This window comes from Wolffia australiana, chromosome 16 (genome assembly GCF_029677425.1).
Source record: "Wolffia australiana isolate 7733 chromosome 16, ASM2967742v1".
Classification (NCBI taxonomy): domain Eukaryota; kingdom Viridiplantae; phylum Streptophyta; class Magnoliopsida; order Alismatales; family Araceae; genus Wolffia; species Wolffia australiana.
This window is the reverse complement of record NC_135850.1, coordinates 10,669,392-10,694,273: the sequence shown is the minus strand read 5'-3', so window position 1 is coordinate 10,694,273 and position 24,882 is coordinate 10,669,392. Positions and strand designations below refer to the sequence as shown.

Genomic DNA, 24,882 nt, shown 5'->3' with positions numbered 1-24,882 from the left:
TGGGGCCCGCAGACTATGTGATTACGTGGAGTAGCATGATGAAATGCGACATGTGATGTAGACTGGACAAGTTCCTATGTTCAGTAGAGTGAGCGAAGAAGTTTCGACTGGCAGACGCGTGATCAATTTCGCAGTCACTATCAGATCATACCACAATTGGGTGGGCAGGAAATAAAGCATACAGAAGGTCCATATATTTCAAATGAAACAGATCATAGCTACAGGAGGTGGAGATAAGGTGGACTTCACAAGGTGGGCTTGGATGTAAGATAAAGAATGTGGGGTTTCAGAAGCATGTACAGGACGACATGAAGAAGAGGAGAAGTGAGGCCTCAAGAAGGATAAAGAAGTTAGATGAACTGGATGGCGTATAAACCCTAGAGGATGAAAAGGCCAAAGAATAAAAGAGGTGGGGGGGCAGTTGCAAAGATGGACTAGAGGCAATGATCATCGCGATTATGGCTACAGCCGAAGACACTAATATGAGATTTTTCTATCTTGCAGCAAACGGCCAAAGACAGACAAACTAGAGTCTGAGGCAAATGGCAGGAAACCAAGAGAATTTTGGGACACATGGGGTGGGTGTGCTGTTGTGTAACACTTTTGTTTTTTTTCCAAGAGGGAGAAATGTAACCAGTGAAAGTGGTATGGTAGGGGGGCACGGATGGAAAATCAAGAGCTAGGAGAACTTATTAGACCTTTCTCAGAGGAGGAGGTCAGGGAAGCAATCAAGGGCCTACCATTCTTCTACAGAGAAGGGGCGCTAGGCCTGGACGGCCTGCCAGTATTCTTCTACAGGGAATTTTTCATGCGTGACAGGCCAATCATGATGCCCACATTCGAAGAATTTTGTCAAGGGTGGTATGGAGAGAATCAACACATCACATCTTTTCCTCCTGCTGAAGTGCCATGTTGAGTGAAGTGATTGGGGAGCAAAGCCTTCCCAATCAGCCTTCATGTTGGGAAGATTATTTATAGACAGCGCAATCATGAGAGAGAGATATTAAAATCATAAAGAAGCGAGGAACTAGGGGGTTTCTGCGGATGGTCGATATGGCCTAGGCATACGACGTATTAGGCTGGGATTTGATACGATCCCGCTATGATCGTATCGCCTCCAATGTAATTTGAGGATAAGGAGAGTTCCCGGGGTGAAGAAGAGAAGGGGAATGGTTAGGGGAAGGCTGAGCAGAGGGGTAGGGATCGGCCGGGGACGAGCCGCCTGAAGACGCGATGAGGTAGAGACGATCACGAGGGCAGGGGATCGTAGAGGGAGAGAAAGGAGACCAGACCTAGATGAGGAGAGGGGAGACAAGAAGACCTCACTTCAATCAACTTCTTCTTGGCTGCCCTCCTAAAGGGAGGGCATCCCTATTTAAAAGAAAACAATAACCAAATGACTAAAACGCCCCTGTGGGTTAACATGACGAAATTATGAGTAGGATCCTATCAGGATTCCCTGTGGGAATTTATGAAGAAAGGAGAGGCTTCCCAAGGGAATGTATCACATGGGTATGGCAGGGACTCAGACAAATCTAAACTCAAGTACGCGGGTTCTTCTCTATCATGTTAGGAGATGGCTTGGTGTTTTAGTACTGGTTGGATAGATGGTGCCACGAGGCACTTTGAAAGTGGCGTTTCCTTGTTTATATGCATTGGCACGGTGCCATAATGCCACGATTGTAGGCGGTGGCAGAATTTTTGGACATGCTGCAATCTTTGTCTCAAAATTACCCCCGGGAGGGGGAAAAAGATGGCCGGGAATATGTCAATTCTCTTTTTTCAGTCTAAAGGGCTTACCTAATGATCTGGGAGGAGCATGAGGAGCAGACAACCATTCAGGCATGTAGGGTCACTTGGAAACAAAAAGTCCTGCTGAAGGTACAGATTTTTGGATGGCTTCTACAGCAAAGGATATTAGTTGTTTTTCGGAAGGGGACAAGGATTGCAAGCAGCTGTTTTTTGGTGTGCCCTTTTGCCCGCCACACTATTTGGACCAACCAAGCGATACCATCAATAGATGTGACCTCCAAGGAAGGTTTCTAGGACAAGCCAGAGAGTTGGATTTAGAAGGAAGGGGGAAGAATAATGGTGGTATTTTGGTGCTCTATGGGTGCACCGAAATGAGGTGCTGTTCAAGGGAAGGCTTCTACCGATGGGTTTGTCCATGAGGTAGAGAGTCTCATGGCAGCCTGGTTTCCTTAAGACATGTACGAAGAAGGGAGAGTTGAGTATGTTTGGGAAGACCAATAGGGGCCTGTATGAATGGTACCAAGTGTTCATCATTTTTTCAGATGATCCTCCCTTTAGTTAAAAAAAAATTCTTTTTGGAGAAAATTAAACAATAAGATGGTGTTCTTATTATAAGAAGAGGGCAATCTGATAGTAGGGGAAAGAAGAGAAGGGAGATGATTGATCAGAAGAAGGGATTGAGTAAGAAGGATCAGGATGAAGATGCGCTGCAGCTATCTATCATAGGGGGTAGGAGCAGAATAACTCATGAGAGAGAGTGGCAAGGAACGCCTTTAACAGGGTTTAGGGATCGTATCATCAAGAAAGATACATTCATAAGGCCTGGGTGGTTACTCATCCTAGTAGATGAATATGAAGAACAAAGAAATCATAACAAAAGTTTTTTTTTGGAAAAGAATAAGCATAAAAAAGATACATGGAAAAAATGATGCATAGGTTTTGAAGGATAAAGAAGGGCTCGAGTGAAGTCTGGCAACGTAAGATAGATATGGTTGCTGATGCATATGGATGCATAGAGTATGGGAAGTTTCAAAAAGATGGCCACATACCTCCTCAAGCTTGGGGTGATAAGTGTGTTGGCCCCTTCCACAGCCACGGCCACCTCCATGACCACAGTATCGATTTCTAAGACTCTGTGAGGTAACAAGTGAAGTAGTCTTGGATTAATTTATCATAGAAAAAACCGTTGGAAGGTTTCACGGGAATGAAGAAATACACTGCGGATCAGACAAGATTTGACTGCGACAAATGTTTTAGGATATCCAACTGGTCACCATGTTTTAGCATGAGCTTGGAGATTCAATGAATGCAGAAGCAAAGCATAGAGCTCCTCTTTCAATACCCAACAAGGGCACACTCAATGCAAACAAACTGAATAGACTAAGTAATCTATCATTATTTCTGTAAAACATAATCGACAATTTGTCCCACACCTGCTAGCACTCTAATTAGAGTCTGTATAATGCTCCATAGAATTCCACAAGGTGCCCAATATTCCCAAAGCCTCTCGTACCCATGTTGGTGGAAGATCTGCAATGAGATTAGTTTTCTCGTAGTAACTCATATAAAAATCTCCAGCCCTACCCTGCTATAGGTAATTCTTATGGATTATGATGGGATGTTGAGTGTCCAAAATAAAAGACTTAGGTGAGAAAAAATACTCTCAATCAGTAGCAAACGGTTCCATGTCAACAGCCATCAGTTTCATATGTTTTGAACATTGATAATTTTCATCATGATCCTTCCTGAAATTGCTTGGTTGATGATTCGGTAAACACCATATCATTAACGTTCCCTGAGCACTTAAATATTTCACGCCACTATATTTCAAGAAAAGAATTCCCGTTGATGTTTCATCTTTTTAACAAACTTTAGTGCAATAAATATTTTTTCTCAGTTATTGTAGTGATGGATGTACTTAATTTCCCTTTATTTCACTAAAATTGGCAGGTGATTTCTAGTGTTAAACCCCATGAAAAGAAGAGTTTTGTGGAAGAACTCCAAAATCGCCATAAAATGGTGGCTATGGTTGGAGATGGGGTCAATGATGCTGCAGCATTAGCTTCAGCAGGTATTGGGATAGCGATGGGTGGTGGGGTTGGTGCTGCAAGTGATGTCTCCTCAATAGTTCTAATGAGAAACAGGTTATCGCAGGTGACTTCTCACTTCTTTAAGTTTTTGTGTTGTTACCTACATGTTTCCATTGTGTGTTCTTGCAAAAAAACTCAGATGAATGTAGTTTATTAGAAAGCACATGGAAATACCAAATAGGGTTGGGCATCATTAAAGACGATGACAAGTGGATGATGACAATGAGATGATGAATCCTCAGCAACCATCTTCATTGTCACAATCATCCATTGGTTGTTGATGAATCATCACCAATCATCATCATCCAGTTTTTAAGAGCAATCCCTCTATTAATTGGATTCCAAGACACAATGTTTGATATAATCCCTCTATTACCACTAGGGGCCTTTTGTCTCTTCATTTCCCTTTCTAAACATGTAGCCCTCCTCGTTGGAGGGCAGGATATTGAGTCATCGGTGAATCTTCCATTCGGTAGCAACAGCCCGGCGGACAACGTCCACTCTGTCGAGCCCCATCTGCCTTGGCGACATCCTCTCCTCCAACTCTCCTCATTCTCAATTCTCTTCGGCATTGTCCACCCTGCCAGAGACCCTCTCCCTCTCTCTCGTTCATGATATGTCTCTGTAGAAACATATCAATGTCACATCAATGATGTCACCATCATTGCAGGTTTCCAAGAGCCAACATCATCATCATTTTTTCAAGAATGAACAAACATTAATGATAAATAGACTTATTTTTTACTTTTATTTCTGAAGTGGGAGTACAAAAATCTTGAATCTCTCTAATATTTTATTTGATACTAGTGTTTGCCGGCCATGGCAAATTGGTCCTCCCCATATCTCTCTATCATCATCATCATTGATCATTGGCCCAAAGATGGATGATGATGACGAGATCCGTAGACGATGATGATACTTTTGATGGTTAGATTAATTCACGGTTTTTGTAAACCCAATCCAGAAATAGAACTTCAAAAATATGGTTGATCATTCAACCATTTGTGTTATTTGCGTTTTGATTTCCTGTTAGTACTTTTTCCACACATTCTTTGATTTCATGGCACAGTTTTCTGTCCCTAACATCGTTTGTTCTGTCTGCCAAAATATGATTAGCTGCTTGAGGCTCTGGAGCTGAGCAAATCAACCATGAAGACTGTTCGTCAAAACCTTCTATGGGCATTCGGATACAACATTGTAAGTAACCAACTCAGAATTGATTTTCCTTGCAGGCCACAAAGGAAAATATGGATTTTTTCAAAAAAATAATAATTAATGATTGGTCTCCATAATGATAAGCAGCAAACGCCTTTTTGTGTCAAAATTATGAGAGAATTCATTTTTTTTAAATACTGGGTATGAAATATCCCGAGATCTAGATTTTCTTCACTAAGATTAAATTTGTTTTTGTGAATTTGATTTTTATGTTTGATAGATTGGGATTCCGGTTGCTGCTGGAGTTTTGTTGCCCTGGACGGGAACAATTCTCACGCCATCAATTGCTGGGGCTCTTATGGGATTGAGCTCTGTGGGAGTGATGGGAAACTCACTGCTCCTTCGTCTACGGCTTGGATCTCCTAAAATCCCCAGCAATCATAATCAGCACCCACTCCAGAAATCCACGTCTTCTCAGGATATTCCTCCAATCCAGAGGTGGAAGAACACATAAACCATTTGACGATGTCATTTCCAAAAGCCAAAAATACAAAAAGTTTATGACAATTATTTAAAAAATTGATCCATCCATTTGCTCCCTATTAAATTCTCTAAAGTCGAACATGAGACAAAGGGTGGCTCTGTAGTTTATTCAGCGATCCCAATCCCAATATCAAAGTTAAATGACAAAGTTTTTGTTTCCAATTTTATACAGACCAAACAACATAGATGAAGATCATAAGAACATAATGTTCCTTTTGAAAGCTGACACATAAGGGAGATGATCAAAGGACAGATAAACTGATTGATCTAGATAAAAGGGATACATATAATCATGACAGCAAGGGATTATGTGGGTTGAGGAAGGAGTGCATGTGTAAAGTTATCCCACTCAAGACCTAGGGCTGATATCTTCATTTCCTTCTATTCCTGTTTCCACAATGGAAAGCCTTACTTCTTCATCATCATCATCATCACCATCTTCTTCTTCTTCTTCTTCTTCCTCTTCTCTCTCTCTCTCTCTCTCTCTCTCTCTTTATCCCTTTTCCTCTCTCCCCCTTCTTCTGTTCTCTCTCCTTCTATCTCGCCACTCAATCTCTCTCTATCTTGCTGCCGCCCATTTGTGGGCAGGACCTCATCATACTTTTCCCCCATTCTATGCACTGGCCCTTAGTCTACTATATATGTTCATTACTGATCCTGACATTGTGCGCCCCTTGCTCTCACGGTCATCATCACACTTGCAATAGCTATGACGTAAGTGTTCATCCTCAATCTTTCATTCTTTCCATTGCACTGGCCATAGAGGCTTCCCCTCACCCTTGCCAAAGGCCTATCCCTCTCCCTTTCACTTAAAAAAATTACCACATGATAAAAATTATTGAGGAAGGACCCTAGTTGATAGAATGCTCCAAGCATACATAAGCCCATGCCAAACTAAAGACATGTGCCTGAAAAATGAAAAATCAGTCACAAGTGTGAACAATTCGAGTTAGCCTTTGAGAGGTGTAACTACCTATTTATTTTTCTGTGTGTATGTGTGCATAGTGATGTTCTAATTTAACTCAGATGTCATTGGTTGATGTAGCATATCCTTTTACAAGTCGTCTATTATGTGTTTATCAGAGTTGTCCAAAGAGGTTTCACTCTTTAACCCTTGTACTTGAAAAAAATTGAAACCATAACAAAAATATTGAGCATGTTCCCTTGTAGAACATTTTTTGGTTAAGTAGAATAGGGGTAAAATAATTATTTGGCCTGGTGTGGATTTTCTGTGCTGTGCTGAGTGACATTGTATGAGGGATGAATGGGCAACAAAATAAATAAAAATCCAATATAAAAATAATAAAACTTTGAGTGCTTAAAAACTTATCAAAATGATCTCAAAATATGTTTTTTTAAAAGCATAAACTTGGAGCTTCTCTATGTTGGAGTATCACCCCACTTAGTTAGCCCATTAAGGTCCTATGTGAGCTTTGTCACATCTTGGAGACCATATATGCTAACATGACCAATTTATGGCGCACACTCAACATCTTCGAGTCCATGTTTACTTGAAAATGAGGTGACCAGTCTCTATGTGATACCTTTGGCTTCCTCCAGGATATTTTACCTGCATTTTATTTAGAGCGATATCACACGTAGTTCATGGTTGGGATTTATCTAAATGATCTTAGGCCCTCGATAATAAAGGCAAATGATGTTAATTTTCTTGCCATTCTAATCTAAATTTGGCTGAATCAAATATTTTTTTAAAATTGAAAACTCACTCAGATGTATAGTTGGAGAGAGATCGTCTTCACAGGTACTGGATTTTAGAGGCGAATTTAATAGTTGAGTTGTAGAATTTAATAGTGAAGCTAGTGGAATAGTAGAAGATATGTAATTAGTAGATGGGAGGTAATATCTAATGGATGCGAGAATTAAGATAATACTTTATAGTAAGGAATAGTAAATGGTGTGAGAGAGAACTAGAGAAAGAGAGAGAGATAATATAAGATATCATTTGTATCTATTTATAGATATTAAGAAAATTAAATAAGTAGGATGTTTGAAATGAGTTAGTGGTACTTGATAACATTAAATTAGATCAATAAAATTGTGCATTTACAGTTCTTTTTACAGCATATTTTTAGATTTTCCCTAGCATCATTCACCATTTTTGGATAAAATGAAAATTTTATGATTTATTTTACTAAGATCTATTTATATATATTATTAATTTTTTAGGCTAACCCCACTTGACTCCTTAGAGTCAAGTGGATTTTTTGCATTCTCTTAGAGTTTTATTTGAAAAATAGGACTTGGGTAAGAACAATGGTGACTTTGAGATACAAATGGGAGGAAAGTAGAAACTTATGGCATCTAATAGATAATAAGAAGAGGTCCAATACACTAGAATCCCACTTTAGAAGCCATTTAAACCTCCTTTGAGGACCATGTCAACTAAAGGCAAGAATTGTGGAACTAACTGACAATTTGAATTTGAAAGGCCTATTTTCAAATCTGGGAAGGAAAGAACGTGGGTCCAGGCTGGAAATCAAGAAATCCTAGCCCTCCAAACCATTGTAATTAGGGCATTTGTCATTATTCTCTTATCCCCTCTCTTTGTTTCTCATCTTGAATTTCTGCTCCCAAGTTGTTGTTGGAGGCCTAGTGCATCAGATTTCTTTGATCCATTCTTATTCGACAAGATTTTGGGAGAGAGAGTTCAAGGGTGATCAAGATTCTTGGAGAAAGGCACCACTTGGCCCTTGGGGGATGTGACAACAAGGTTCATGTGACCTCCTGAATGTTAGATTTTAATTTTCTCTCCATTTTCTCAAGGTAAACATTCTGGTGGATAACCTAGACATCAAGATTTACAATGCATCAAACAACATTAAAAAGTTCCTCCTGTAGTAAAATTTACAGTATTTTCAGGCTACTACCAGCTGGGTAGAGCGCCACCACCCACAAATTGCATGCGAAGGTTTTTTAGGAAATATTGGAGAATTCGTATTTCTTGCCCTAAGAATTCTCCAATATTTCCTAAAAAATTCACATTAAATTATTAGAACTTATCTCAAAGAAAATAAATATGTATTTCATTTATTTAAAATATTTTTGACAATTTTTCATTTATTTAATTGATTTTCCTATTTAGAAATTACTTTAAAATCCAGAAAAAATATAAAATCACCTAACATAATTATTTCAAATGATATTTGAAATGCATTTTACTCTCTCATAACCTTATCCTTATGGATTTGACCCTATGTTAAGGAAATTTTTTTAAATATTGTTGCATAAATCAGAGCGTTAAAAAACCTAACTTATGGTTTATCAATACTATAAGTATGAGTGATGTTAATGTAGGTAGATATTAGTGAGATTGATAAAATTATAAAATACTATTAATAGGAGAAAGACGGCTTATTTTTTTATTTAATAGTAAGTTGTATATTAGACATGATATATATATGTATATGTAATAATAATAATAATAAAAATGGATATTAGGATTTAGTTAGACAGTGAAGAGTATTTTTATTTTTAATTAGATGTAAGGAGTCAACTAATAGGAATATATGTTTTAATAAGAGGTAAGAAGAAGAAGAATGAATAAGAAATGGGGAATAATTATGATAAGGGAAATAAGGGACTTCATTCTCTTCTATATATATATATATCTTAGAATTTAAGAGTAGGAGGGGTAGGATAGGGGAGTAAGGAGTAACTAATGTAGAAGAGACTTGATTAGTTAGATAAGGAGAATATTTAAGATAGTTAACTAGAGAGATAAAGAGATTAGGAAGAGGTATACACATTTTATTTAATATTTTTTATAAGAGAAAATTGAAAGAAAAATTCTGTAGTTATGTTGACACCCTGCAGGTGTTCAACAAAATGCCTCAAAGAGGACACATCACACAAATGAGATGAAATTAGAAATTTCTCCAAATTGAACTGAACATAATCATTTGTACTACATTTATGGATGAATACTAATTCATATTAAGCTATGTAACTTACCATATCCAACCTGAACAGAAGAATGGGGGTGGGGATGCCAATCACCAAACCCTAGCCTCAGCGTACAGTTCCCCTTCCTTCTTTTCCTTGCTGGTGCAGATTGCTATCTTCCTAGCCCTTATCCATAGCCTCCCCAAGCTTATTGTGCGATGGAGGAGCTGTCACCACTGTGATAATCAAATCCAGATGTGAAAAGGGACCTCCACCATCTCCTCTTTTCCTGCGACAAGTGATGCCAAATTAGGTCTTCTGAGAATGTGTTAAAGCAAGGGAAGGACCTCCCCTGGCCATCAATTATGTGGGCTGGCCATGGGGGTCCTTATAAGCCATCCGATAGCCATGGCGGTCCCCTCTTGACCAAAAACTGATGTCCGACCAGAGGAGGATGGCCAAGGGAGCAGATGACATATAAGTCTCTTGGCCATTGGATGTCGTACATGAGGGGTCAATGTCTGAAATTAAATTGCAGCCATGGACCCCTCTTATATTGGTGCACCCATCTCCAGATCAGCAGCCGTGTCATCAACCTCGTCTACCACCTCGTGTTCTATTCGCTCATCACTTGGCCTCACCATCCATGTCAACCAATCAAGAGCCTGAAAAATAAAAAGAAACTTAGATAATATGAGACAGATCTTACCTTCCAATCTTTCTTAATAAGGTCAGAGGACTGAGATCATGTCTGTTCACTTTAAGTGGCCTGTTATGATCTGGGCTTTGGGTCGGGTCGACTCGAAGCCCACTCATATATTTTTTTTATTTCATAAGATTGCGACATAACGGGTTGCAATACATTTTTTGTTTATCAGCCTGGGCCAGTGCGACACTACAAAGGACTGACATTAGCAGCCCATATGGGAATAATCTGACTTACATGTTTCTATATACTTGTCATTCTAGTGTATCATTTGATTTAAATATATACTTCCCTATTATGTGTGTTTGCACGGGCCATATGTGGGCTACACTACTTAGGCATCAGCTGCTTCATAGCTGGAGGTGGGCTTGAGCGCCCGTATGCTCGCCCACTGGTGGCTGGCTTGAGGTCCATTTATTTGAAGAAAAGCTAACTTACTAGAGAGAGGAGGATTAAGATCATTAAATGTAATAATACTTTGCTTTCTCTTGGACAGTGAATCCCTCCCCATTTGTGAATGCTTAACAAATTCCAGCCAGCAGTTTTGGAACTTCCGGTTCCAATTGGAGTATATAGATCCGTAAATGGATTTGTATGCATAGCCACTTCAGTCATGCTCGTCGTTTCTCGAATGGAATAAAAGTATCTTTTTTCTGGGAACATGGGAAACCAGAAATTCTTATGTTCGCGATTCTGCATCTGCCGATGCAGAAAATGCTCCAGTTTTCCATTCTCAGATGAGGTCCGAAGTATTGGCAAGAGGTTGGCACGAAGTGATTCATCATACTAATCGAGACCATTGAGTTTGAGATAAATTGTATTGATAATGACTCTTTAACCAGTTTTTCCATTCATTCATTCCAGACTTGTCAACTTTCTTATGCTTTGGTTTGTAATCAAATAGTCCTCGTGTCCCATAATAATCCTTCATTCTATCTTTAAGAAAAAGATGGTCCCACGATATTGAAATACAGATCTCAAGTAATACTTGTTATTAACTTGAACTTGTGACAATGTGTAAAATACATATGTTTGTGACAAAGAGGATAAGTCACAATAAATAGTTGAATTCTTATTACTAATATTAGAAAGCGCCTTTTGCATATTCCAATAAGAATTAGTGGGTTGGTAATTAAGCTACATGTTATATTAAAATGTGTTATCTTTACCCAATGCTCCTTGTAATGCATGAAATGAGAATTCATATAAAAATGAGGATAATATGAATAAAATGATGGTAAAATTGCATAATCTCATGTCTCATGTGGGTTCATCACTCGTGTTACATTTTATGGACTAGCACATTTATCAGCATATCTAGATTTGTCTGCCCTGTTAGTATTTGGTTCATGTGATATGATGGAGGGTGAGATTACAAACATCATATGACATTTGGCAACAATGCGGGCTGGAACCAAGCCAAAGGAAAGGCATCACTTCTTCCATATACCTTATAAGGGAAAATTGGGCGTGACTCTAAGAAATGTTAGAAGGAATTTATGCAAACTGAATGGAAACTTGCTGCAACATCTTCAGATACCACTACTACTGCTCTCCCAACTATCCATCCTACTTCTAATCCTTAGATGAACCAACTGATTGTAAACCCCACTAATACTATCCAATATATATCTGCATAAACATTACACATATACTGAGCCATCTGCATCAAAATGTGCATACATGCATTTTATCATGGTTTAAATTGGTGAAAACCTTATTTGATGCGATTTTATATATTTCCCATGATTTCTGATATTTTACCAATTTTTATGACATCAGATTCATACCGGAATCAATTTTACACATTATAGAATAATGTTTTAAATTATTAACGATTTATTTTTATGGATGTTCCTGTACTTTCCTTGAATTTTCTGACAAAAAATTCACTATGAAATATTTTTTCTGACAAACATTTAATACATTTTTTCCATAGTTGATTTCTGGCCTATGAGCCATTCCCTCATGCACCAATGATTGATTTATGTTTACCTTCATGAAGGATTGGTTTAATTAATAATTGTGCATGATATCATTTTGGCCTCGCGACCTAAAATGTGAAAATCACCAATTACTAGTAATCATGCTTATTTTATAGTTTGTAGGAACAAATGGCAGAGAGAGACTTAAATATCAAAGCCACGTTTAATGCAAAAGCAAGTGGAAGACAGGGCTCAATGAAAAAAAATGTCACTTTCATGCGACAAATGCACGTGGATAGAAGGATGAGGTGACTTAATATTGACTATTCTGTGTGGCATTTAATGCAAGCATACAGTGTATTCATGAAAGGTATATTCCATTGTTATTATTTAACACTCATTGACCATTTATTATTCATGCAAGGGCACATGCACACATGGATCTATGCTAATTTGATTTAGTCTGTGCATCCACCCCAATTATGACGTGTTTTTGGTGATTTAGTGATGCAGAAACCCTAACAAATTTGTGACAGCATGACCAATTGAGCAAAATCTATGTGCGGCTGGGATTTATGTGTTGTCAAACCTTGATATCTCAAGATCCAGCTGTTGCATTGAACTAAGATTTTCAGGGTAGTCCCTCAATTTTTTATTCTTTCCATTCATACAGCTGGATTGATAAAAGATGCCAGGAAGAGGGAGGGAAATACTTCTAACTTGCCCCAACCCTAGTTGGCCGGGAAGGACTCACCAGGTCTTAGAAGTAAAAGATTCTTTAATTTCTTGGATTGTGTGAATGAGTTTGTTCTTACCTTATTTATTATCTTCTTTTTTGTTGCTGAAAAACTTAGCATGGGAAAAATAGTCATGTTATAGGAGAAAGCACTTAGGGAGAGAAGCACCACATTCAAGATGATATATAACTTTTTTAAAAAAATAGAATCTCTCTCATTGTTAGGATCATGATGTAGACTCAAGCCATTGATATTCAACTTTCATTGGACATTTATTCTCATTTTCCCTTGAGGATATTACAGCCCCCATGTGAGGAGCAAGATCAAGGAGGTCTAGAACTTCTATCCCACTTACTCTTCCCTAGGTCTTGATCCTTCAAAGTGGATCAAGAACCCATCGCCATCCTCAGTCATTGATTGAGTGACTTAAATCTTCATGGGAAGTTATAGGTCAACTTGAATTTTCTATCTTACCTCACATACTCTTTCTCCCTCTTAAGTATCATTGTTTTCTGCTAAATCATAAACTACATTTTATTTATCCTCCTCCATGCAGATTAGCCCCTTTCTTTCAGTACAATTTATAGTTGGAAAAAGGGAGACATATAAATATCATTGTGCAAGCTTTGCATTCAACAACAGGATTAAGTTTACATTTAGGATTAAGCTTTGCATTCAACAACAGGATTAATCAAACACTAAATTTAGGCTTATCACCCACTGAGTATGAAAGATTGTAGCAAGCTAAATCTTAAACCATTGTTGCCTGCACTACATGTATATATGCCTTTCTTTCTTCTAAGTCATCCTGGATTAGTGACTTAGGGGCATCTACCCTCATGACCAGAACACACTTGAACATACAAAAAAAAAGCATACTAGAGAAGGTCACCATAATATTAAAAAAATATGATGGAACCTTGCAAGGTGCAATATATATACTTGCATACATCAAGGAAGCCATTAGCACAGGGAATATATATTAGTAACAAGATCATCTTCACATTGAGGCTAAATTTAGTTTGATACATGGATATAAAGAAGGCAAGAATTTTTCCAGGAGTACTACACTCTCAAAAGCAATCTGGTTACTTGGCAATCTCAAAAACAAAAGGTGGTTCCATGATCTAGTAAAGAAGATGAGTATCATGCTATGACTGACACAATTTGTGAGACACTATGGATTTTATCTCATCTACACAACTTGGGTCTTATGTCCCAAATGCCTTTAGCCATACAGTGTTATAACAAGGAGCTTTCTTCATTCCCAGCAAACCTACATTTCAAAAGCGAACAAAGTTCATTGAAATCGATTCTCTCTTCATTCATGACTCGATTGTGTTTATTACAACATCACTCATTTTTTCCTCTGTACAACTTACTGGTATCTTCATCAAGAACCTCAAGAGTATATCATATGACTCCTTGGGCACCAAGCTGGGAATTTTTGATCTAGATGATTGTTAACCTAAAATTAAGTCCATGAAAATATTCTCTTACACTTTTTTACCACTTATTAGCTTTATAACTAATTCTCTTAATTTTATTTTTTTACTTTATTTATTTTGGAGGATAATCCCACTTGATTTTTGGAGGTAAAGTGAATTTTCTTGTGTCTTCTTTGAATTTTAATCAAAATTCAGGACTTCAGTAAATTAAATGGTGACTTTTTGTGCAAAGGGGAGAAAAAGAGGTTCCCAACACATGCCTTGGACCAGAACAGGAAACCCAAGCCATGGTCTAGACCATAAAAGAAGTCTAGAGCATAATAACTTCATTCTTGAATCACATTTAAACCATGTTTAATATTTAGGTAAAATAAAAGCAATAATTTTGGAGATAATCCAAAAATTAATTTTCGACAGTTGATTTTACCATCTAGGACATGGATCAAGCCTAGAGAAGAAGATATCCTTGTGTCCAAATCCTCAAACAAATCTTGGGTGTGGGAGAGTTAGGACTATTTAAACTCTTTCCCATTTCTTTATATTTAATATGATATTTTTTATCCCAACTTATTGTTGCTTGCCTAGCGCATCAGATTTCTTTGATTGATTATTATCCTAGGAGGATGTGGGAAAGAGGTTTCATGTTTGATCAAGATTCATGAAGTAAAAGTACCACTCAGTTTTGGATCAAACAACCAGGCCACCAACTGACTTTGTGTACCCGCCTCATTAGTCTACCATCATGTGCATCCAGATCACATCGAAAGATGGTTTTATCATTTTAAATTGTGCTTTAAAAATTCTTCACAAGCTACAAAATAAATGAAACTAGTAGAATCAAAGACACATAAGTTAAATACTTATTTATTTTGTTTAAATTATTTTTTATTATTATACTACATGTAATTGAATTCAATTATAAGGAAATATCTAAAATTTTCATAAATTTATATGAACTTAATCTAATATAATGGAAATAGAAAAAAAAATTTCATCTTTTAATTTATTTATAATAGTTTTATTTATTTAATTGAGTTTAGTTCTTACTACATATTTAATATCTTTAAATATGTATATTTGGTTGAAAGAGACTGTTTCCATGACCTTCTCCCAATCAATTGAAACCTTTTATGAATATAAATGCATAATCAGAGCCTTATACCAACATATTTCAATTCATTCTGGGTTTTCAACTCTCCAGGTTGAAGGCGAGTGTTAAGAGTATGACCCAAGTGGATGAACACATTATGGTAAGTCCAACATGGGGTATATCATTTCACATCTCATGACCTCCTCTATCTATTTTGGGTTGTAATATCTTGTTAAAGTATGAATGATCAGATTATCAAATTTTACTTTCATAGAACCTCAAAAGATACACCTAAAAACCAAAGTTTAAATAAGGGGCTTAAACTTGTGAATTTTAATAAATATATGAAAAAATCATTCTATTTTCATGTATAAAGTTAATTTCCGTGATATGTAGAGAAAATGTCTCCAATGTTTTGTGGATCAAATGTGATTATCAATGAATGTGTTTTCACCAAAAAATCATGTGTTATTATGTATCTACTTCCAACCATCTCTTCCTCTCTCTCTCCCCGTCCCTCCATCCCTACATTTCTGACTATCCCTCCCGTTGTTTATATATTTACTACTCACTCTTACTTCCTTTCCCTCTCCCTCCCATGACCTCCCTCTCTTTATATTTCCCACCAATATCATTTTATATTATTTCTTCTCTTCATCTATCATTCTCTATCTAATCACCATCAGTCTCTTACACTCTCCCTCCATGTGTGATAATATCAAAATTAGGGTTTTAATTCTTTGTTGGTAATTGGTTAGTTGTCTTAGCTAGTGATGAGTACAGATTTTCTCCACAAGGAACGATGAAGAGGATTTAATATTCTTAATATGGAGATTATTTGGATATAAAGAGATCATTACTAATTAGGTGACAAGAAAATACAAGGCAAGATAGTGATATTAAGTTGAGGATAATAGTTAGTAGATAGTGATAATTTAAGTTTGAGAAGAGCGAGTGAATGTGAGAATGAACTAACATTGACATGAGGCGTGACAGGAAGAGGGTAGAGAACAAGTCAAATATATGATAATTAGAGAGTAAGTAAATGGTACAGCGATGATGTGAAGGTGGTAAGACGTAATTTGGAGGATTTATGGAGGTGATGGAATGGCAAGATGTGTAGTGAAAGCAATATAAAGGGAAGATGCTTACCGTAGATCCTTAGGTTCTACTAGGATCATGATGATTTGCAAGTGCACGTAAGCTCCTCACTTCTCTGTTTCTTCTTCCCACACACCCAGGACACCGAGAACACTCTTGATGGAGCTCAAAGACTCACCATCAATCAGGCCACATGAGTAGGAAACAATTTTAAGAATTGTTTTGACAAAAATCCACACCTCTATTTATATATCAAAGGGTATGGGTAGAAAGAGGCAGGGAAAATGAAGCACCCTGAAATTTTGGGAGCTCTGGATTGAATTAGGAGAATTCCTAGTTGTTATTTTTTCTCTATCCTTGTCATCGTCACGATCTCATCCTCTTTTTCCATTTTTGGTTGAGGCATCCAATCATCAGATACTTTAATGATTGCACAATCACCTTGTCTTCCATGACTGCATGCTTTGAAATCACCACGTGTACCTATAAAGAAAAAGACAAAAAAACCACTGTTAAATCTCATTTTGATTATTTTGATGTGGCGGCACGTTGTCGCGTGCCACGTCACAATATTCCTTATGCACGTTGTTGCATGAGGAATATTCCATTATTATTACCTGACACCGTCCACATTTCTGCAAACTGTGTTAGCATCCTATTTGTTTTTTAATCCATTGTGCGGGTACACCTTCGCACCACGTCTACTGCCACAATTGTTGACTTCTTTTTCCCATTTTTAATATTCTCTCTCTTAATTCTTCTATTACGTTGATTGGGATTTAAATCACCTCTTTTTTCTATTGGTCCATGTAACTCATGCGAATGAAAAGAAAAATAATGTCAGATAATGATTGGCACATTATGGTATCACGATTTGCAATGGCAGAATTTCACCATTTGACGAATCGGATGGCAATACATGACAGATGCAGATTAAAGCCAAAAAAAGATTAATAAATCATTATAAAATAAATACTAAGTTATAATAATATATAAATGTAGGTTTGAAATTTGAAATTTCAAATCTCTCTGAAGGTAAATTCAAAAAATTTGTAAAAATATATTCTGAAGTAGAAGATTAAGTTCTTTAAGGATACGATATAGGAAAAATCCTTAAATCTTAATTAAATCCAAAAAATCAGAATATCATTATAAAAATATGTTTAATCATTTAAATGTTAATGACACACACTTTTATTTTTTTTAATGCATAAGCAAGTGTAACTTTTCAATGATAAATCCCTTCGTATATACACAGATGTGTGCATAAATACACACATACTCACATTAGCATACACATATTCACATCCACCTGTATGTACACACATGTAAATGTATACGATAACATGCATATCTATCATGAATTATTAAATCATTATCATGATTGATTTTGTATTATTCTCGTTATTGACGGATAAATAAGTGATTGTTAATTCTAATAGTATCTAATAGAAATAAATGAAATATTATTCATGAAGATAAAAGTCAGATGTCTGAACTGTTAATATAATTTAATTTTTCTGTAGTTATTATTATTTTATGTATTTTAATAATTCCAGATATTGTGAGATTTATGTTTATTGAATTATGCCAGAATATTTTTTTGAGATTTATGTTTATTTATTCCAGGAAAATTAGGATTAAAATATGTGCCCAAAAGGTTGGCAGATCCAGATATTGTGAGTCATACACAGAGCAGATCGTGTAACAGGTCGCCAAGCACCATGGAGCAGGTCATGAAGAGTTTCACAAAGTTTGGAGGCCAATTGGAAGGTGCAGACCATGCTAAAAGTGCAGAATTGTTGAGGTTAAGTCAGCCCAGCTAAACATCCCAGATTAAAATTATTCATGGGAAATGTGACCTATGGTTATCAAGTGACATCACTTCACAATCTCAATAACAAGAAAAGTATGCTTCATATGTTTCTAGTCACCAACAGATTTAGTCACCTATGTACGAATGGCCCAACCCATTTATCTTTGCTGGGTGATGGTCTAAGTTTTTCTGAACCCTGTCAAATCCATTTCAAGGCAGAGATAGATCTTTTACTCATTTCAAACCTGAAATCCTGATAGATCCATACAAAATAATAACTTGTGAAGTCATGGCTCAAAGGAGAAACTTTAATTGTGTTATAAAATGTCAAGAGTTCTAAGTCTAAAGACACAAGTTTGACACATAGGATAAATTTGGAGGGAGACCGTGCTATAAGGTAATACACCACTCATTTAAAATAAAATTTGAATCTAAAAATCAAGAAAATTAAATAAATTTATAGATAAAACCTCATTTTATTGTACTTATGTCATTCTGACATTTTAACCTTAGTGAAAATTAAAAGACTTTAATCACCATTTTTATGATTCATTGATTTGATCTTATACCCAATTCATCCACTATTTTTTACACTCAATAAACTACATAAAAATGGGCCTATATCTCCTGATATCCTGTCTCAAACTCATCGTGATGGAATTTTTCATTTTTTTAATTTCGATATTGTAAATGTTTTGGTGGACTAAATGCGAAGTTATGAAGATAATGAACGCATATTAATATTTTAGCATAAATACAGACATATGCGTCAAAACATCACACACACATGTATGTAAATCATGACACATGCAGACATACGCTCGAATATACCTATGTGTACAGACATGAACACACGTATTAATTCATACAAAGGAAAAAAAATCACATGTTAAAAACATTCACAAACAGATACACATGCATTTTTGCGTACTTATGTATCTATACACATATCCTATCTTTTGGACGCCCTATTGTTCCATACCTTCATTTCCCTCTAGAATATCCTGAACAAAAAATTGATTATCTAAGCTATCTTATTCCACATTTTATACTTGAGTTAGATGCCCCATGCATATACATGAATATGATATTTCATTTATATCTCTTTATGGGGAAATTCATTTTATCTGATTTTTTTCTGGAACATTTTAATTGACTCGTCAAGTTCATAACAAATATTCCATCTTGAATTTGATGGATCACTGTATTACAGAATATACTCCACAATTCTACACAATATGGAAACCTGGATTCCTATTGGGCCCACAATACATGGTCACCGGACCTCATGGTTTTATATAATATAATCCACTTTGACTCTTATGTATAGTAGTAGACATAACAGGCCTAATGAGAACAATGTGCCTATGTTTCCTGATCTATCTATCTGATCCCAAAAGGGCGTCTTGATGTTGTGATGATTATTTTACTAAATAAAGGTATAAGAAAATACACTTCTGACTAATAAAATATATTAATTCTTGATCATATCCCTCTTTTATTGTAGGTTTTACATTGGAAATTATCAACTCTGGGGAGGTGGGGTTTCTTTCAGTGCCACATCCTCATCTTCATCATCTCTCCAAAATATATTTTGATTTAAATTTTCTCAGAGAGATTTTTTTTAACAAGCAATTTTAAATGGGGAAACTCAATGAAAAGTCATAGCGACCAACTGACACGGGCGAGAGTCAGGTGACAACTCTGGGGTGTCGAGCCTTGCCCAGGCTCCCAATGATCTGAGGGTACCAGCTCAAAGACCGATGAAGTGGGGGACGTGTCACCATCCGATGGCGTCCGTACCGTCATCGATAGCAAATTAATCCGTCACCATCAAGAGATATTCTAACACGAGATTGATGGCTAGCCCTATATCGTTGTCAAAAGTACTGGGGAAAGTAACGATACTACAGAATAATAAGGCAATGACAGAGGAAGTAATCTGAACGGGCTGGGTCGTATGCCCCCACAAGAAGAGTCTTGACACCGGCGAAAAAGGGAGAGCTGGGCGGTCCGGTCATCGGAAGGGAAGCCCACTCAACACACTCAAGGGTCTCCCACGAGCTGAAGATGACTCCAGAGAAGGGAGTGATGGATCGGGCGATCCCGTCTTCTGGTGGGGGCGTCTGTTCAACGTGCTCAAAAGAGCCATGAATGGCCCTTCCGAGGTCAATGGCACGTTCGGAGAGAGCGGTGTCTCGAAGGTATCGTTTGTGGCGTCAGGAGATCTCACAATGTTACTGGTTGGCTGAGACACCCGGACGAAAGGGAGGGGACGGTAGCGTGAACCAGACAAGAGGCGGCCGTTGCCCTCCCTGAACCTTCATGTGCAGGAAGTTTCCCCGTCGGTGATGTTGACCGAAGGGTGGGGAGAAGCCCCCCCCTGAGGAAATAGAGAACGCAAACAAGGCCACTCGTCGGGATTTCCCAGCAGGGGTGCAACTCTGTGGGTAAAGCACGACACCCCATTTGTTAAGAAACGTGATATGCCCAGTAACCAAGAAGATAGAAGTAGAGAAGAAGAAGAGAGAATGGGCATCTCACGATCTCCATCAAGAAGCCATTTAGGCTGAAACAATAGAGAGAAAAAGAGATAGACGGGAATAAGAGGATAGACAGGGCGACGGGCGGAGCCGCCGCCCTGGGAGATGCAATGCAGTAAGAAAAGCCTCATTGAACAAATGCATTACAGGGTATTTATATCCGTCAATATGACCGTTGTCCATCCTTTGTGAAAATAGCAGCAGTAGCTGTTGAAGCCCTCTTTTCAAATGTCGGAAGCAACGGTCGTCCAGTCTCTGAGCGAAGCCGACCGTTGCTTCCTTATCAGCTGAATGTTCAAAGCGTCTCTTAAACAAAGATTTACAGTTGTCTCCTTAATACCGTTCTCCTAACCGAACCTGTTGACGAACGAGCGAAGGGCATAGTAGGCTCGAGAGTGGAGCAGAAGCAGATCCTTGGCCACCGTAGAAGCTTCTGCAATGGTCGCGGTCTGTAGAAACCATAGAGGGTAGAGGTCGGGGAAGGGGAGTGGGCAAGAACCGACGTATGCTCAAAGGTAACAAAACACAAAAAACATTCTCGTTTTTTTCTTTCATCGAAGACAAGTCTACCCAAAATGATGTCCTCCCCCTTCCCTTTATAGTGAAAGAAGAGAGAGGGGAGAGGGCTTAGTGTCCCCCCCCCCAACAAAAGGGACCTTTAAGGGGGAAAGAAGTCTTACTTGGCTTCTCCCTCCCTCAAAGGTGTAACAAAAACAAGGTAAAAAGGAAAGACAGAAGCTCCATGGGGGAAAGGCTGTACACTCGTAGGTGTGGCCTCCCCCGTAGTCTAGGATGACAAAATAAAATAAACAACGTGAGACGGACCCTGTAAAACCATGAGGGGTCTCCGTAAGACAGTTAAACAACACGAACACGAGAAAACAACATGACGCGGACGTGATTTTCAAACCTGGTAGTGAAAGCTCGGGTTCTTCACATCGGCTTGGGCTTCGCGACGAGGCTGATGACGAGTCTGGGTGTGTTCGACAGCATGGTCCTCCATCACCGTCGTAATATATGATAGTTGTTAGACTGTAATACAATGTCATATTTATTTTTATACATTCTTTTGTCCATCATATAAAAGAAACATATGTATTCATTATAAACTACTATTTATATATTCTTAATGTGATATTTTATATAAATTTATGTATTGTACCTTTTAATATTCAGACACATTAGAATTTGAGACTAAAGCACAATGCCCTGAAGATTGCTTAGCCTACGGCATTGGCGTGCCCTCACCTTTGCCTGCATCTTGGCATTGCCCTCTGTGAACTGGACACCACTCTTGCCCGTACCCTTAGTCCCGATTCCCCCTAGTCTCACTCAAGACTTTTCCTTCCCTTTGTTCTAGTATTTACCTTTTTGTAACCTTTCATCTATCCATGTCCTTACCCTTCAGTAGGCATCAACCTTGAACTCGACTTGTTTGAACATGACCCTGACCTCAATGCAGTCTCAACCTTACCCTTACTTTCACTCTGTCCTAATCCTCACAACTCTAACGCTTGGTATTAGCTGCACCCACTCCAGCATTTCACTTCCCTCGCTCCAGCCTTTGCCATAAACTCAGCGCTGACTTTCATCCAGCCCTTCCCTTGCCCCCAATTATGATTCAAGCCTCATCATCACATTTTCTTCTACCTTTCCTTGATCATATCTTTCCATAACCCCAATCTTGTCCTATCTTCACCTAATCCTTTCCCTCCCACTCACTATCTCCTTACCTTCACCCTCATTCTCACCTGAATCTTACCCTCACCCCTCCTCTCATCTCCTTCAACCTCACTCCCTCTTTAATATTTCTATTATTATATATCTGACCTCAATATAACCCTCACCTTTTCTGCAATCTCTTGTTCTTGAGTTCCCATACTTTATCCTCATCTTCTGACTTTCCCTTGGTTTAGCTTTGTTCTCACTTTAGCTGTTGCCTGAGCTCAATTTTGCTGTACCCTTCTCCTCTTCCTTGATTTTATCTCTTCCCTCCCTTTAATCCCCACTATATGGTTGTTGTTTCCTATCCAAAGTGTTTGGATTTGCCTCTCGCTTGGTCCAAACTTGTTCTTTGTCTCACCAGCCTTGCCCTCACCATTTCTCTTCCTCTTAATCAAAACTTCTCCTTGATCTCTGGTACCATATTAATTATTGCATTAATAGCAAAAGTTCCACATGTATATTTGGATTAAAATGATCATATTTTTTATGAAATCATATGTTAAAATGGTTAATTATATTTTTGGAACCATATGAAGTTTATAGAGTTTTTTAGTATTTTGTGATGGATTTATGCAATCATATTTGTTAATATATCATCACTAGAATGCATTACTATTCCAATGGAAAGCACAAAGCACCAATGAGACAATCAAAAAACCAGCTGGTTCATGAATCCATGGGAGCAGGTGAAAACTTTTCAATTTAAAGTGTAATAAATTTAATGAGACACAGTCCTGTGACAACTCGGACTTCATTAACAGAATAAGAATATGCTCGAGTGGTGTTTTAAAACTCATGCCCAAACTGACTCATTAACTTGATAATGAAAACTCAGGATTTTAATGTCGTCTCAAAAAGTCTCATGTTGGATCAGCATTCAGGTTAAAAAACCAATGGATACACATATTCTTATGCCAATCAATGCACAATTTGTTTATGAAAATGAAGACGTGAAACCATGTAGGAGAGTAAAAATGGGATCAACTATATCTAATCATCCAGAAAGTTTCAGGCTGAAATTTTGGGGACATCTCCATCTTTTCCCACATCATTAATACATGCACAAGGTTCTATTAGTCAACCACTAAAACCTGAGGAAAGCTATCTTTGATAATTGTGTTCAATATGGTTGTCCAACAGGACAAAAGGCATCAAGATATCTTTATCTGGGTTCAAACTTCAGTTCTGGGTATTTTTTCTTGTTTTATTTGAATGATTTCTTGTGCATTTAAAAACACCATGCTTAGGAAGAATAAACAAGAATTAGTGGAGTGTATTTTGATTTCATAAAAAATAACTATCAAAATAGTCTAAGATTGTCTTGTCTTATTGATATTTAATTCTTTCAACAACATCCTACATAAAATATTATTTATTGGATATTTAATGTCCTGATCTTCTTTCAAAGTTCAGGATATTTTACATCATCTCACTATGTTTTTTCTATAATTTTCACCACTTTCACTCCCTACTTTCATGTTAGTAACAAAATTATATTCTCTTTTACTGAAATTAGAATTCATATTAATACATCCTCTCTCTATGATTCTACCACTTGTTCTATAGATATTTTTAGTGATAAACTTAATTTTAAATTTTACTTCGTGTCTAATTAAATTGCTCATATTTAACTGTTAAAGTGGACTTTTTGAATTGGTGATACAGTGGGCAGGCAGGTATGCATTAATATGAATTTCAAACAAGAGAGACTTATTTCTATCGACTTGTTAATTTAGTGTATTTATTTATTATTCTGAAACTTGAAATTTTATTCGGTTATCTTTAGTTATTTTCTTGTATGAAAGCCATGAGGTATCTATATTCTACCCTCGTTGTCTCACATTTAGAACAAAATTTGCTGCCTAGAAATGGTCTTCGGAGTTTAGAAAAAGGAGACCCAGGTACTATGGGAAGAGATAGATCAAGGTCAGAATCAAACTCAGAACCAACCACAAAATCCAGAAGCTATAAGATGAATGTTGAGGGCATACTCTGACCAATCTGAGAGCCTCATTGATGACAAGGTGGTGGAGTCATAATTCAGTATGGAAAAGATGGAGAGAGTGGGTAAGTATATTTTTTTAATTTTGGTTTGTTTCTTCATGTTCGTCAAGGAAAACAGCCACATTTTAGGTAATGATGCTCCTAACGCATTCTGCTCCTTGTGTTTAAATGATCGATATTATGCCTACTCTTGTCCAATGGGTATATACAAGCCAATGTCATTGGGAGATTTGATGAAGCTCATGCACGTTGGGGCACACATGCCAATCATGCAGTATAATTGAAATAAGGAGGGAAGAAAGAAACTTTCAAACCCTTTTCTCATTGCTCAAAATGATTTAAAC

The 24,882-nt window shown here is 37.3% G+C and overlaps 1 protein-coding gene across 2 annotated transcripts in view; it reads left to right on the top strand.

The window, feature by feature from the left end:
• Positions 1-5,604, top strand: part of PAA1 (P-type ATP-ase 1) — a 32,436-nt gene extending 26,832 nt beyond the window's left edge. For both annotated transcript variants that reach the window (XM_078588758.1, XM_078588759.1), the window contains exons 15-17: positions 3,703-3,906; positions 4,959-5,039; positions 5,278-5,604. In XM_078588758.1, coding sequence (XP_078444884.1) covers positions 3,703-3,906; positions 4,959-5,039; positions 5,278-5,511 — 519 coding nt within the window. In that variant the 3' untranslated portion in view covers positions 5,512-5,604. The remainder of the gene's footprint in view (positions 1-3,702; positions 3,907-4,958; positions 5,040-5,277) is intronic.
• Positions 5,605-24,882: the final 19,278 nt, after the last annotated feature.